The sequence below is a fragment of the Heloderma suspectum genome, chromosome 2 (assembly GCF_057233095.1).
Source record: "Heloderma suspectum isolate Gila_16-S chromosome 2, 16-S_ref, whole genome shotgun sequence".
Classification (NCBI taxonomy): Eukaryota; Metazoa; Chordata; class Lepidosauria; order Squamata; family Helodermatidae; genus Heloderma; species Heloderma suspectum.
This window is the reverse complement of record NC_139459.1, coordinates 41,476,846-41,492,070: the sequence shown is the minus strand read 5'-3', so window position 1 is coordinate 41,492,070 and position 15,225 is coordinate 41,476,846. Positions and strand designations below refer to the sequence as shown.

The 15,225-nt window shown below is 41.3% G+C and overlaps 1 protein-coding gene across 3 annotated transcripts in view; it reads right to left on the bottom strand.

Moving 5' to 3' along the window:
- IPO11 (importin 11) overlaps positions 1-15,225 on the bottom strand; it is a 149,337-nt gene that overhangs the window by 31,485 nt on the left and 102,627 nt on the right. The window contains exon 30 of one of the 3 annotated variants that reach the window (XM_084833303.1): positions 4,961-7,209. The exons of 1 other annotated variant lie outside the window; for it this stretch is intronic. In XM_084833303.1, coding sequence (XP_084689429.1) covers positions 7,045-7,209 — 165 coding nt within the window. In that variant the 3' untranslated portion in view covers positions 4,961-7,044. Of the gene's footprint in view, positions 1-4,960; positions 7,210-15,080; positions 15,202-15,225 lie in introns of those variants that run through there. One more of the 3 variants, XM_084833305.1, reaches the window with a different exon arrangement.

Sequence of the window (15,225 nt, the reverse complement as noted above, 5' to 3'; positions counted from 1 at the left end):
TCTTCTGGGACCCTATCTACTAAATCTAGTCCCTTCAATCTATTCTTCACCTCCACTGCATATTCATTAGAAATATTTGTGAGCTCATATCTAAGTGATCTGTGGGTCTTCCCTATTCTCTTTAGTCTGATTCTAAATTGGGCAATAAGTTCGTGATCTGAACTACAATCAGCTCCAGGACTTGTTTTTACCGACTGCATAGATGTCTGCCACCTTTGGCTACAAAGGATGTAGTCAATCTGATTTCGGTGTCGACCGTCTGGTGAAGTCCATGTATAAAGTCGTCTCATAGGTTGTTGGAAGAGAGTGTTTGTTATGCACAGTGAGTTGTCTTGGCAAAATTCTATCAGCCTATGTCCTGCTTCATTTTGTTCTCCCAGACCATGCTTGCCTGTAATTCCAGGTGTCGTTTGACTACCCACCTTAGCATTCCAGTCTCCTGTAATGAAAATACCATATTTTTTTGGCGTACTATCCAGTAGGTGCTGCAGATCCTCATAGAACTGATCTGCTTCTGCTTCTTCAGTATCTGTGGTTGGGGCGTATATTTGGATCACTGTGATGTTAAATGGCTTACCCTGAATTTGAATTGAGATCATTCTGTCATTTTTTGGATTGTATCCAAGCACTGCTTTAGCCTCTTTATTATTAATTATGAAGGCTACTCCATTTCTTCTGTGGTCCTCTTGTCCACAGTAGTAGATCTGGTGGTCATTTGATGTGAAGTGGCCCATTCCAGTCCATTTCAGTTCACTGACACCCAAAATGTCTATATTTAATCTTGACATCTCCCCAATAACCACATCCAATTTGCCCTGGCTCATAGATCTTACATTCCAGGTTCCTATGGTGTGTTGATCTTTAGAACATCGGATTCGTCGTTCACGACCAGCACCGGCTGCTAACTGTCCTTTTGGCTTTGAGCTAGCTGCGTCATCACATCTGGGGCTAGTTGAACTTATCCTCTGTTCCTCCCCAGTAGCATTTTGACCATCTTCCGACCTGGGAGTCCCATCTTCCGATGGTATACCGACATATCTCTGGTTGTAAGCTTTTAAAACATGTTAAACATGCATAACATATCAGAATGAAAAGATACACTGAAAGAAAAACAACAGGAATAAAGACTGAGTCCTTACTGACAAAGTAAAACTGGGGAAGTCTCATACTAGTCCACCCACTCACTGAGATTGTCATCTTGGACTCTCCTTCAGGTGCTCTCACTTCCTGAGGTACAGCGGGTGGTTACCACAGAGAGAAGCTTTTCCAGTGTCTGCTCCATGTTTTGAGGGGCCCTTGGGCAAGACACCCTCAATGGGTTCCCCTCACTCAGTGAGGCTATTCCATCATTGTGATTGTCACCAGCTCCTCCCCATTTCTGTCACCTGCTTGATTGCCAGAGAGCCAGTGAGTAAGCAGGCAGTGGCAGCTCCTCCTCCTCACCACCACTGTTTGCTTGCTTGTTTGCTCACCCCCTTCTGGGTCAGAGCAAGAGGTAGGTGAATAAACATCTTGCAGTGGGGAAGGGGAGGAGCAGATTGAGGAGGATCTTGTCAGTGGGCCCTCAATAACCCGGTGGGCCCTCAGCAGGTGCCCAACCATGCCAACCCTTGACAGCAGCCCATGCGTTCTCAGTGGTGGGTTCCCGCCTCTGGAACACTCTTCCAAGGAGTGGCAGGTAGAATCATAGAATAGTAGGGTTGGAAGGGGCCTACAAGGCCATCGAGTCCAACCCCCTGCTCACTGCAGGAATCCAAGTCAGAGCATCCCTGACAGATGGCTGTCCAGCCTCATCTTGAAGGCCTCCAGTGTGGGAGAGCCCACCACCTCCCTAGGTAATGGTTTCCATTGTTGTATTGCTCTAACAGTCAGGAAGTTTTTCCTGAAGTTCAGCCGGAATCTGGCTTCCTGTCACTTGAGCCCATTATTCCATGTCCTGCACTCTGGGATGATCAAGAAGAGATCCTGGCCTTTCTCTTTATGACAACCTTTCAAGTACTTGAAGAGCGCTATCATATCTCCTCTCAGACTTCCTTTTCAAGGCTAAACATGCCCAGTTTTTTCAGTCTCTCTTCATAGGGCTTTGTTTCCAGTCCCCTGATCATCTTTGTTGCCCTCCTCTGAACCCTCTCCAGCTTGTCTGCATCCTTCTTAAAGTGTGGTGCCCAGAACTGGACACAGTAGTCCAGATGAGACCTAACCAGTGCTGAGTAGAGGGGAACTAGTACTTCCCTGGATTTGGAAGCGATGCTTCTATTAATGCAGCCCAGAATAGCATTTACCTTTTTTGCAGCCACATCACATTGTTGGCTCATATTCAGTTTGTGATCGACAACAATTCCAAGGTCCTTCTCGCTTGTAGTGTTGTTGAGCCACGTATCCCCCATCTTGTAATGGTGCATTTGGTTTCTTTTTCCTAAGTGCAGAACTTGGCATTTATCCCTATTAAATGTCATTCTGTTGTTTTCTGCCCAGCACTCCAGTCTATCAAGATCACTTTGAATTTTGTTTCTGTCTTCCAAAGTATTAGCTATCCTGCCCAATTTTGTGTCATCTGCAAAGTTGATCAGCATTCCCTGCACCTCCTCCTCCAAGTCATTAATACAAATATTGAAGAGCACTGGGCCCAGGACTGAGCCCTGCAGTACCCCGCTCATTACTTCTCCCCAGTTTAAGATCCCATTGATAAGCACTCTTTGAGTCCGATTCTGTAGCCAACTGTGGATCCACCAGATCGTTGTCTCATCTAGCCCACTTTGAGCTAGTTTGCTCATCAGGATATCATGGGGCACTTTGTCGAAGCTTTGCTGAAGTCGAGGTATATGATGTCTACAGCATTACCACAGTCCACAAGGGAGGTTACTTGATCCAAAAATGAGATCAGGTTCGTCTGGCAGGATTTGTTCTTGACAAATCCATGTTGGCTTCGAGTAATCACTGCATTATTTTCAATAATTATTTTCAATCCCCTAGTTCCTTCCTCTACTTTCTGTAGGAGGAAGTTATCCGTCACACAAGTCAGGAATTTCCTGGAGGGGCCATGTTCTAAAAGCAAGTTAGATGTCCTTTGGAAAATGGAAATTACTTCTGTAGCATTCCTGCTCTTCTCGATTCATGGAAGGCACTTCAGATTCTTCAGGAGAGCCTCTTCCCCTTGTTCAAGAGGTAGAGTCCAACAGTTGTAGCTGCTCCTCCAAGGAGAGGATATCTTCTGCCTTTCCAGGCTGGCCTGGAAGAGTGGAAAAGCCCCTCAACCCAGTGGCTCTGCCAGGTTGACAGAATTACCGGGCAAGGTTTACACTATCATAACATGCTCCATGTGGGGCTGCCTTTGAAAAGTGCTTGGAAGCTACAGCTAATGCAAAATATAACAGCTAGACTTCTATCAGGGATGCACTTTGTAGACCACATTACACCGGTCTTCAATCAATTTCAGTGGTTTTCAGTTTGTTTCTGGGCACAAGTCAAGGTGCTGGTGTTGACATACAAAGCCCTAAACTGTTTTGAGGCCAGGATATCGGAAGGCCTGCCTCCTTCCATTTGAACCTGCCCGTAATTCACAATCATTACTGCAGGCCCCTTAATATGTCCCACCACCTAGAGAAGCTAGGTTGGTGGGTACTTGAGAGAGGGCTTCTTTGGTAGCAGCACCTCAATTGTGATATTGGCTCCTTCCTTATTTTACTTGAGACAGGCAGTAAAGGTATTCTGACAAGCTTTTAATGTTTAATCATTCTGAGATTTTAATGCTACTCTAAAATTTTGTGGTATTTCTGTGGCTGTATTTCTGTGAAGTTTTAATGTTTTTAATTGTCCAGCACCCCAGATACTTAATAGGCAGAGGGTGCAATTTTAAAATTTAATAAATAGATGTTCAGTGAAAGAGGAAGAACCTTTTAATAACAACCAATCAGTCAGTCAAGTAATGTGATGAATCCTGAATTTTGGAAGGCCAGAATTTAGAACAATGGCAGTTTTCAAGGAACTTTCTAACCAACCCCATTCCCATTTTCCTCTGCTATTATGCTTGCCAAAATAGATAATTATTTTGAGGGTGCAGGAGTTAAAATGTCAATATTTAGGTATTCATTCAATATACCTACATCTTTTTCCTATGAGGATGTAGGTATATTTGAGGATTTCACCCTCCTGCATTAAATTGTGCACTTTTTCTTCTCTCTTAAGTTGCAGATGTACATGGACACAAACTCCTCTTGCCTTAATTGGTTTGGGTGGTTGACAATTCTGTCAAAGGTGGCAGATTGATTCACATTAAGGGCATATGGTGGGTAAGGCAAATAATTTGTTCCAAAATGTTCTCTTTAGAAGCAGAAACCTACCATTAGGACCTGGGACTATATTCAATGCTTTAAAAAAAAAAGTCATGCTTGGCAACCATTACGGCCACCACTCTATTTGAGGTTCCAGGGGCACTATATTGGATACCCAGCTTTCCTGAGGATTTTCTCCTCTCCCATATTAATGTGAACTTCTTGTAAAAACAAAAACAAGTATCTGGAGAACACATGTGAAGATTGTGCAATTTCCCTTTTTAACATTCATTGAGATATTATTTACCTAGCCACCCTTCTAATGAAACTAGTGTGTTCAGATGGGCCTCTGGTAAATATGGTTTTTTGTTGACTTTTGATTAGTGGCTGAACAGTGGAAATCTCTCATTCACTGCTGTAGAACTTCCAGTCTACACTAGAAAGGGTCACTTACACTCTCTCTCTTGTGCCTCGCCCCACCCCTCAGTATCTGGATATCTTCTCTTTCTTAAGGAGGTAATGAATTCAGTAACAATGTAGAGGAATATTAAAAGTATGTTTGCTTTGGAGGTACAATTCAAACAACAGTTGGACACTGACATCAACTGAATAAAATTTCTACTTATCTTATTCAATAAAGTGGTCTGACACAAGGACATGCATTGGCAGTGGAGGAAACATTTGAGAATTTTATCAGCTCCCGAGAGCTGTATTTTATTTAGAAATGTGCAGAGGTGGCAATTCAAGGAGTTGTGCCGGATTTGCCAGGGTTGAAATGTACCTAGGAAAGTGAAACCTTCAGCTAATACGAGAGGTGATATGATTGTCTGGCTTCCTCAGTGAGTCAGAAGGTGCCCTCGTATTCTCTTGGGAGTTAATAGGATTGGTGGTTGTGACTTTTGTCTTCAACCTGGTCTTGGACAAACAGTGAAATTTTACTGTAAGAAAAATCTAGTTTGGAGACCATATCCACACATAAGCATGTTTAGGTTTTCAAAATACAGCATACTAAAAGCTATTTTCAGCTAGGGATTAGATTTCTCACCATGTGGGTATGTCTGTCTTCCAAAATTTAATTACAGCTCTATTTTAGTAGCCAAACTCAACCAGGTGTCAAGCTGTACATTTTGTGAAAATTCCTAAGCCTACTTGATATGTTCTAATTAAATGTATTGCAAAATGTTTAATAGTTATGTATCTTAATCCTGGGCTGTTTTTCATGCTAGGCAACATTTTTGAGCCTAAAGCTCTGACACTGCAGGTAAAGCCAAGGTCATATGAGAGCTATAGTGTGGAAAGCTGTATGGCAATATTGCTGCTAAAATTCATTGTACTGCCATTCCTTATAGCTACATATGGGTTAAAGGAGGCAGTGCATATGAATTAATTATAAGATTTTTATGCAGTCTTAGAGAAGCATACAGAATAAATCAGAAGTGAGATCTCTTTGGAAAATTTAATTGACATATTACTGTTTTGTAGTCTGGAAGAATCAGAATTTATTTTCTAATACACTTTGTAATCTATAGTTTACAAGGAGATTTTTGCTCCCCATGGTTACATATAGTTGCCAGCTTTTCTGCACAAGTATTGTACTAACATTTGGTTAGTATATTGAAAATTGTTTCTTAAAAAATTGATTTCTTACATCAGAAGACAGTGGACATAAGAAGCCTTGCCTAAAAAGAAAAAAAAAAGGCTCTCCTTAAAATAGGAGGTATGAGATAAAGGTTGGGGAAGGAGGAAGTGGCATGAATGACCTTTTATGACAACACTGCAAAAGCTTTCTCAGCTCACTTTCCCTGATCTGTAATCTTCATTTTCCCAGATGAAGACCTGAATATTTAGAATTCATCATTATCATTGTTCTAGAATTCATACAATTAGTAACCTTTGGCTCATCATTCTAAACCACCTAAAAAGTTCACTTTTCTACAACAGAAAATATATACTCCATCGCCTTGTTCATTCAGGGTGTACAATACATTCACCTCCCACCATCCTGGGAGGAGGAGATCAAGGATCAATTTGGGTCCTTCAAATTCTTCACTATGTTTATGTGCTACATTTGAAATCAAAAGCATTTTTGCAGAGCTAATACAACAGAAAAGTCACTAAACCCTTTCCTTCTGCATGGATTACCATAGCAAATGTAAAACACCTGGATGATTTCATTAGTTTTCTTTTCATGCAAAAGACTAGTGTTCAACTCCCCATAGAGGAAACCTTAAGAATACTTTCCACTATTTATACCATTATATTTATACTATTTAAATTGCTTGATGGAGGAGACATGCTTGACATCCTTTTTCCCTGTAACACTTCCAGTCTTTGCATTTTATTAGTTTCAGTAGTAAACAGTAGTGTAAGGCCTATGTGAGCTGATATCCTTGCAGAAAAATATATGTAGCTAGCCAGTTCCTTAAGTGATAAGAGCACATGATTGTGAGTTCAAACCCATTACCATTCTACTAACAGGAAATTAAACACCTGCGTTTACAGAATCTCTCTTCTGCAACCCTTTACTCCACATATAAACTACAGTCTTTTGAAACAAGCATCTAAAATGAATTAGGAGAGAATTTATATTTATTATTTCAATCTTCCCTTAATTTGAAAAAAAAAAATCAGTGTCATAGCCTCTCTTTTTTAATATCCAACAGAAGCTCTTTTTAAAGCTTTTTTTTTGTTTTGCAGTTAGATAGGCTGCCTAATTTGCCCTTATAAATGTTGAAGTGAAGAAAGAGATGTAGAAAATCTTGTCTCCGCTTATTTAGAATCCTTGTAAGAAGTCTTGTAGTTGTGTGACAATTTCTGTATCCACAGTTTCCATGAGTGCCTGAAAACCTTGCTCTCCCAGCAATTCCTGTTGTACTTTTAGCTTCTCATATACGAATTGCTGCAGCGACACAGAGTGTACTGGATCCTTTAGTGCAAGCTGCAGAATACAGATAAGAACAATATATATTAATGAAAACAGCAGGCAAATCCAGTGCAACTATGACTCATTCATCTGTTTTATAATCTTAGCTGGAGTGAAAAAGCTTTTGTTTTCTGCAGCGCTTACACTGAGAAGCATATTCTGCCAGTTGAGTCCTACCAAAGAGGAATTGTGCTACTTCATCAATGGAAATTAACCTTTAGCTTTGGTGCCCATTAATTAGCAGTACTGCACTCCCCAAATGGCAAACTGCTAAAACACCTTCATTTTTGTACTTTTTTGTCGATCAGGAAATTTTAAAAGCTGAGATACCACAGTTAATTTTCTCAATAGTCATCTGCAGCAGATGTCAGACCAAGAAATGTCTCAGAAATTCTAGGCTTAAAGTGTGAGGCTAGACTTGTGTATCCACAGAGCTACAGACTCGGCCAACAGGCCAAGGCACTTTTCAGCATTCGAGTTCTTTTGGATTCGGTCAATTGTGATCCTCCCCAACACCTCCATTTAAAAGGTACGTATTTATAAAAGAGTATCTGAAAGCTAAAAATTCTGTCTCAGTGTCAGAGAGCTGGACAAGACATGGGAGTTCCTGGTAGGAAAAGTATAGGCTTAGAAGTACAGTGACCTCGTCTCCTATTTCACGGAGGACTTTCCTGTATTTGAAAGGCTATCAGAGGACTGTCCTTCATTTGAAGGCATCCTCTACTTGAAGGGCTTTCCAATCCAAGCCTGGTTTAAAAATAAAATCCTTAAGGAAGGAGAGCAGGGGCGCTGAAGTTACTCATCAACAGCAGCAGAATAAGCAGGCATACAGGTCACCTGGTCAGTCTTCTACACTACGGTGAGATGCACTGTATGTCTTTTTCAATTGTAGTTGTTCGTTCTACATTTGCATCTATACATATTCTGGAAATTCTAGTTTTGGATAGTTTCTGCAGTTGTTCTCGGAAGCAGTAGCTTCCTATTGCACTAGCGGTTGTTCCGTTAGCACAACCTAATGAGCAGTGGTGAAGAGCCAGCTTTGGATACTGCCCAATGACTTCTCGACATAGTTATAATTTTTCTTGACTTCTCGACATAGTTATAATTTTTCTTGATCTCACAGATTCCTATTTATAGTTTCTAAATTTTGTACTGGTATAGAGACAGTTAAATTGATTTTGCTGGATCAATAAAAATGTACTGACATTTCTTAATTATATTCAGATCATGAGGACACATGGCCCTATCAGGTGCTCTTCTGTGACACAAGAAAGAAAAGCAGATTAACAGTGAATTACGATGAATTAATAATAGAGTCTGTGACCAAGATCTGGGACTTGGGTTTAAAATGGAAACTGAATTCACAACTAACATAAATAATATTCTATCTTTGGCAAAAGTAAAGGCTGTCAGTTCTGGAGCCAGCAGACTTCAACAATATATAACTGAAGGTTTAACAGAAACCATATAGTGGAAGGTTGCACCATTAGAAATGAGAACTAAGATCAGCTTAGAAGCCAAATATGGGTGTTCTTAGCTCCACAAGTCTGAAGCCCGATCATCCCTGGTCAAGGAATCTTCCTTCCTTCAGTTCAGTTTTCTTCTACTCTCTAGATCACCCTTCTCAACCAAGTGCCATAGAGATGTGTTGGACTACAATGTCCATCATTCTCAACCAGCATGGCTAACACATCTGGTGGGTACCAGGCCTCTTCTCCACACTAGAAATCTAGAAATATAAACCAACTATGTCCTCCAAGGCCCAATTTCTCTTCTTTTCTACACTCTCTTAGGCCACATCATGACCCAGTTCACACAATCACTACGGCTTAAACAAGCCATGGTAGCTTGTTTAAGCTGTGATGTATACTGGGCGTCATTTGCCTAATTATCCGCCCAGGCACAGCTTGTCATGTTGACTGAACCTGGGCAGCATGCCTTGTTTGAGGGGGAAACAACCCTCAAATACCCAACAACAGCCCATGTGTTATTTGAGGGTTGTTTCCCCCTCAAACACACACCGTGGCTTAAACAAGCCACAGTAGCTTGTTTAAGCCATGGTGATTGTGTGAACCGGGCCACAGTGTCTTTCTCCTATCTGCTCCTATAATTGTGTGGTTAGACTGTTGCTCTGCAGACTGGGACACCTGGATTCTAGACTTGCTCTTCCCTATTTTTCCACTCAATGTCATTGCTCTGCTTTCAGGACCTTCAGAAGGCAAACTTCATCTTCTGGAGGCCACATCTGTATCTCCCTACTGTGCGATATGAACCGACATTTTGTTTCTCATTACATTGCTCTTTTCTACTAGGCAGCTCACCGTCCTGTCTTCTGCATGCTTGCTGCTGTAGATCAACCTCAGCAGGACTTGAACTGTTCTCCTTGGAAGCTTGAGGATTCTACATGCATGCTTCCTGACTGCTGGGCAAAGGGAGGCCTCTGATTGGGGGAGGCAGTGTTGTCTATTCCTGTGGCTATGTGGGTCCCTTGTGTGTGCATACAGGGCAGGGCAACATCAGTGCAACAGTCCTGCTGTCAACATTGTGCCTTTCGTGCTCGGTGAATATAAGATTAATATGTGACATTGCAACTGGTGACTAGCAACAGGGTTATGAACGACCCTGTGGGAATGTCGGCATTGTTGAAAAGTTAGCCTTTATTTCTACAGCTATTGTTATACTGTTGACTCGCCTGCTGGTTGCTCATAGGACTGTGGCTATGCAATGGCTGTGTTCGCCCTAGCATAGTGGAACCATAGAATGGGGTGTAAGAAAAGGACCTGTCCTGATTTTTTTTTTTAACCTATTAAAGGAAATTTAAAAACAACTTGCTAAATTCTGCAATTCTGTTCTGCAAATTGTTTTGTATTACTTCAGTAAATTAATGCTGAGTGCCTGCCACAGTATTGTTCTCTGAACAAAGGCCTATAAAGGGATAACACTGTATTCATACATCTTGTACAGTTTAACTGTCAACTTATTAATAGTAACTCATCTCTCTAGGCAACAATAAGAAATCACTTATTCTGTCAGATTAGTTTAACAACCTTAGCAGTTTTCTAATTATGAGAGTCTCTCCATAATATTTTTAGCTAGTCATAGCTTTTTTACAAAATAGCTTAGCTAGCTGCATTACATACCACCACAATCCCAAAATTAAATTTTACTAAAGCCACCATACTTCCAGAATTCAGTGGAATCAAAACAACTGACATGGGCGTTTACAAAAATAAACAAAAATACATGGCATGGTCATAAATCTCTTTTCCAGGTTAGTTATCTATGAGATAGATAGTTAACCAGGGAAAGTTTATATGACCGTACCATGTATTCCTGTAATATGCAAGTGTGTGAGCTGGGTGTGCATCTGTCCGTGTTAGTTGGGTGTATGAGGTGAGTGTGTGCATGCATGTAAATGCACATCCTTACCTGCCCCCGTGCCCCAGCTCTCAGGGCCAAAAAAGGTTGTGCACCCCTACGTACCAGTTAATTAAATGCACAAGCATTATAGTGATGCCACTTAAAAGCAGTACATTGTATTAGGTTTAGAGTAGTCACACTTCTTCATATAATTATATTTATTCTATTGAAGTATTTGCAAGTTCAAATTAGACTGAGCTACTGTTTAAAAAACACATGGGTTGAGATGTTGATTTTATGGAAACCAATGGCATTACCACACCAATAGGTGCCCCTGCCCCCCTAGTATGGTGCAGGGTGTGCCTAATCAGTGGTGCAGCTAGGTAATTTTAGACCCTGGACTTCATGGTCTTATGGGGGCTCCTTTAGATGGTCATGTGTATTACTTCAGTGGTGAAGCAAAGAACTCATTTCTCCTTGCCCTCTAACCAGTGGAGGCTGGTGGCTCCAATTTCAGTGGGGCTGTGAATCTATTCTGGGTTTCAATCAGAACCAGCCTGAACTCTAAAGAGCTATCCAAGGCACTGAGCCTATTTTGGGGACAGGGCTCAACACCTTGGACAGCTCCTTTAGAGTTCTGGCTCGTTCTGACTGAAACCCAGAATGGAGTCATAGTCCCACTGAAATCAGAGCCATCAGCCTCTACTGCCGCTTATTCCATTCTTGGCAACTGCTTCTACATTTCAGAGGACTAACAACAACCCTAATAAAATAATAATAATATTCTGAGCATGTGCAGTTTTGCATTTTAAACTCACTTAAATCATAGCACCAGCATGTCTACAGAAACAAAACAGAGTTTGCGTCTGCTGTCCTGCTACCCTGATCACCTGCTGCTCTCTGGGTTGTCAACTGGGGACCCCTGGGACTGCGGAACCCTGAACCTTGGCCCCAAGGTCCAGCCTTAGCTGCACCACTGCTCCTAAGAACACCTGCGAGGCCCTCAGACGAAGGGAGGGTTTTTCTTGCAGGGAGGCAGTGGCCAGAAAGCAGATACCTTGGTTGCCTGCTGCTACAAATGAAAACAGATGGGCTGAATTATTGGCCCAGTCATGGACTAAGCAAGTATCTGAATCCTTTTTTAAAAAGGAACAAGGCCAGTAAAAAGGTAATGGCCTCAGGAAAGCACCAGTGAAAAATGCTTCCACTTCACGGTGCGCCACACAAAGGATGCAATGTTTGTAAACAACTCCGTCAGGAGCAGGATTCTGCTTATAATTTTATGGAAAAACTCAGTCTCCCATGCAGCCATGGTTTCATATTCCCAAAATATATCCGCCCTGACCTCTGTCAAGTAATGCTGAGTAATTGAACAGTTTTGCTAAGCAAATTTATCTTTTATTTATCCTTTCCCACAAATGTGTCTGATAAAATTTGAAATGGCTACTTCTAGGGGATAATTACTCTATTGATTAGCCTCCAACCAACCAAACTCTTGCTGGAAACCATAGCCTGCTATGCTCTTGCTACCTCTGGCTGGGTTCGGACAATCAACAAGGGAAACAACGCAGCCTCAGTTGTTCCTCTGCCTCTGCTGGTCATGCAACCACGATTAACATAATTTCCCGAGAGGTGTCACAGGTTGTCGTGTTGTCTGAAGCTGGCGTAGTGACTTTTCATCCAGCCTACAACCCATGGCTTGCAGTAGGGGTTGTAAGGTGGGTGAAAAGTCACTAAACCTGTGCCGCACAGGGGGTTCAGATGACACAGCAAGCTGTGACACGGTGCAGGTAATTAGGGTAATCCTGGTCGCACATTGTTTCCCCCACTGATCGTCCGAACCTGGCCAGAAGCTATGAACAGTCTCTCTTGCCTAAGTGATCTGTATCTCAGCTTGTGATTGACATAACATGATGAAGGAGGGATGACCTAGCCCTTTCTATGGAAGTGACATATCAATCAATAAGACCTCTCTAGGCTTCTTGAGGAAAGACCACTACACTGTTGTTCCTACTATTTTGCCCTTACTATCTCACAGGGTGATGTGGAGCTGCCCTTCAATGTCTATTTCTCTAAAGTAACAAGTGTTTTTGAACAAGGTTCTGGCATCCATAGCTGACATGGAATATCATATGTTTTTTCCGGAGCTTCCAAATCCACAAAACAGGATGCCTCTTGATGTATAAAGATACCCAAAGCCACCTCCTTTTAATTAATACCTTCATAGCCCATCTCCTCGACTCAAAAGGTGTTAGGACTGCCCTTCCTGACTTTGTGTTGGTCAGTGGATTAGCTAAACCTGCTTAACTGGAATGTATAGCCCTTCCTTGTCTAACAACCATACAAATGAATTAAGATTCCTGTAGGGTTTTTTTTGTCAAACTGGTCACTTTCTCTGAACATCTGGAGATCTTGTGTATGCTGAAAGCCCCCAGGTAATTCCGGCATTGTGAGTATTTTACATTTAAGGGTTTAGCATACCTTAGCAAGCTACTGACTGGTTATTTTCAAGAACCCATCCTGCTTTCCCTTTTTGTCTCTTATTATATTCCTTCAATAAATACCTTCTTTCAATTTGGACCCAAGATTTGAATGTGAGTTCCTGACAAATCTGAAGAGAGGCTTCTCTTCCCACCTGCCTAGCAATTCAGATTCACTTACCCATATACTTGGGCTTAGGGGAAATAAAAAGAAAGAGGGCTGCCCTACTGCAGTGGCAGGAGGTTCTAGCTCCAGCGGGGGCCACTTGTGGCCCTCCAGATGTTTGGCCTACAGATCCTGTCATCCCTTGCCATTGGCTATGTTGGTTAGGGCTGAAGGGAGTTGTGGGCCAAAACATCTAGCTGGATGCTATCTTGAAGCTCTGGACTATCCTGACCAGAGTTGGAGGGAGAAAGAGGGAGGTGGCTGCAGAAATCTGCTGATCAGAGAGAAGCGTAAAGAGACTGCTCACAAGGCAGGCATGGCACAGGGACAGTTATACCATCTTTTTACTGTGTAGTACAGTACAGCATGAGGCTTGGATATGACAAGAAAGCCTAGCAACTCCTGGATTTGGGAATGGACTCTTACATAACAGCAGACTGAGCACTTGTTTTCCCCTCTATCCAATTTAGTAAAGCAGCAATTTTTTTTATAATTATGCTCAATGTTACTTTTATTCTCAGCCTGTCTTTACTTTTATTTTCAATCTATCTTTTATGTTTGATTATTTTATTTTTATTTTAATAAAATATCAACTTTGAATAAGGAAAAGACTTGCTCTGCCTGTACTTTCCATAAACTTAGGCCTCAAAATCCATAAGCCACAAGCCACACAAGCCACAGCAGAAAAGGCTGTGGGTAATAAACTGGAAAGAGGGTATTTACCCATTCCTTAATATGTGAGTACCACATAGTACTAGGTAACCTGTCATTCCCAGTTTAAATGATAACCTGATATGGTTTCCCATCTGATTTGATATGTGGCAATCTCCTACAGCAGCCCTGTGAAAGCAGGTCAACCTAATCTGGCTTCAGTCTGCTTTAAATCACAGCTGGATGAGTTGGAATAAAAAGAATAACTCAGTTTTGTGAGCAGCCAGGCTATGACAAACTCACCACATGACTGGGCTGATCATGTGAAGCATCTCCACATTAGCACTTAATTCCTGGGGCAGTTGGCATGGACTGGAGATGTTTTTGGTAGGGCTCATCTTGAAGCTGTAATGTTTAAAGATATTGTTTGTGACATCTTTCAGAAAATAAGAACTAGTTTAATGGCAATGACTCCCATAGCAATTTAGTTTGAGTAATAATGCAAATGTTGTTTCATGGAATTAAAGTCAGTGCCAAGAGAGTAAGTGATATTTAACTGGATTTTAGAAATTTAGTCTGCCTTAAAAATTCCCTTAAAAGACAAAACAGTCTCAAATTCTTAAGTATCATACAGAAAAGTAATTTGCAAGCCACATTAATAATGAATATTTTGTTCAATTAGTAGGTGTATTGCTGCATTTGTAATATATTTCACTTCATTCTAAAGTTTATCAGCATACACAACTATTCAACACCTATTTTGGCCATATCTCAAACAGAAAAATACTCAAAACACTGAAATATAAAACATTAGCACAAAACACTATCTGATACTACATGAAACAATATAAAGCAGAGTTCCTAAACTTACCCTGCCTCCACTTTTGTAGTCCACCAATGTCAGATTGTTGTAAATTAAGAGGGTTTTTCTGTGGTGGCCTCTGAAATTATGGAATTTCCTCCTTTGAGAGGCCAGAATAACCTTGCCTCTTTTTGGAAACAGGTAACCCCTGGCTATTTTGCTGAGCTTTTGGAATCTGAGGTTTACCTGGTCCGACTGCTGCTTGTTGTTGTTGGCTAACACATGTTTTATTTTCTAGTCTTAATTCTAATTTGTAGATATTATAGTTTATGTTATCCTTGCTCTATGCCACACCAAACTCTCTGAGCTGTAGCCAACAAAAATTGTGGCTACATTATTAAAACAAAAAAGCTGCCTATTTTAAGTTTCTGGGTAAAAATATACATACACACACACACACGGTAATTTCCTTCGCCAACACGTGGAAGAGTTATCGAAGGAGTAATCTCCGGCTGAGATCAACACTCCTGCCCAAACAAGTCCCTAATCTTTTGTTGTTATATGCAGCAGAT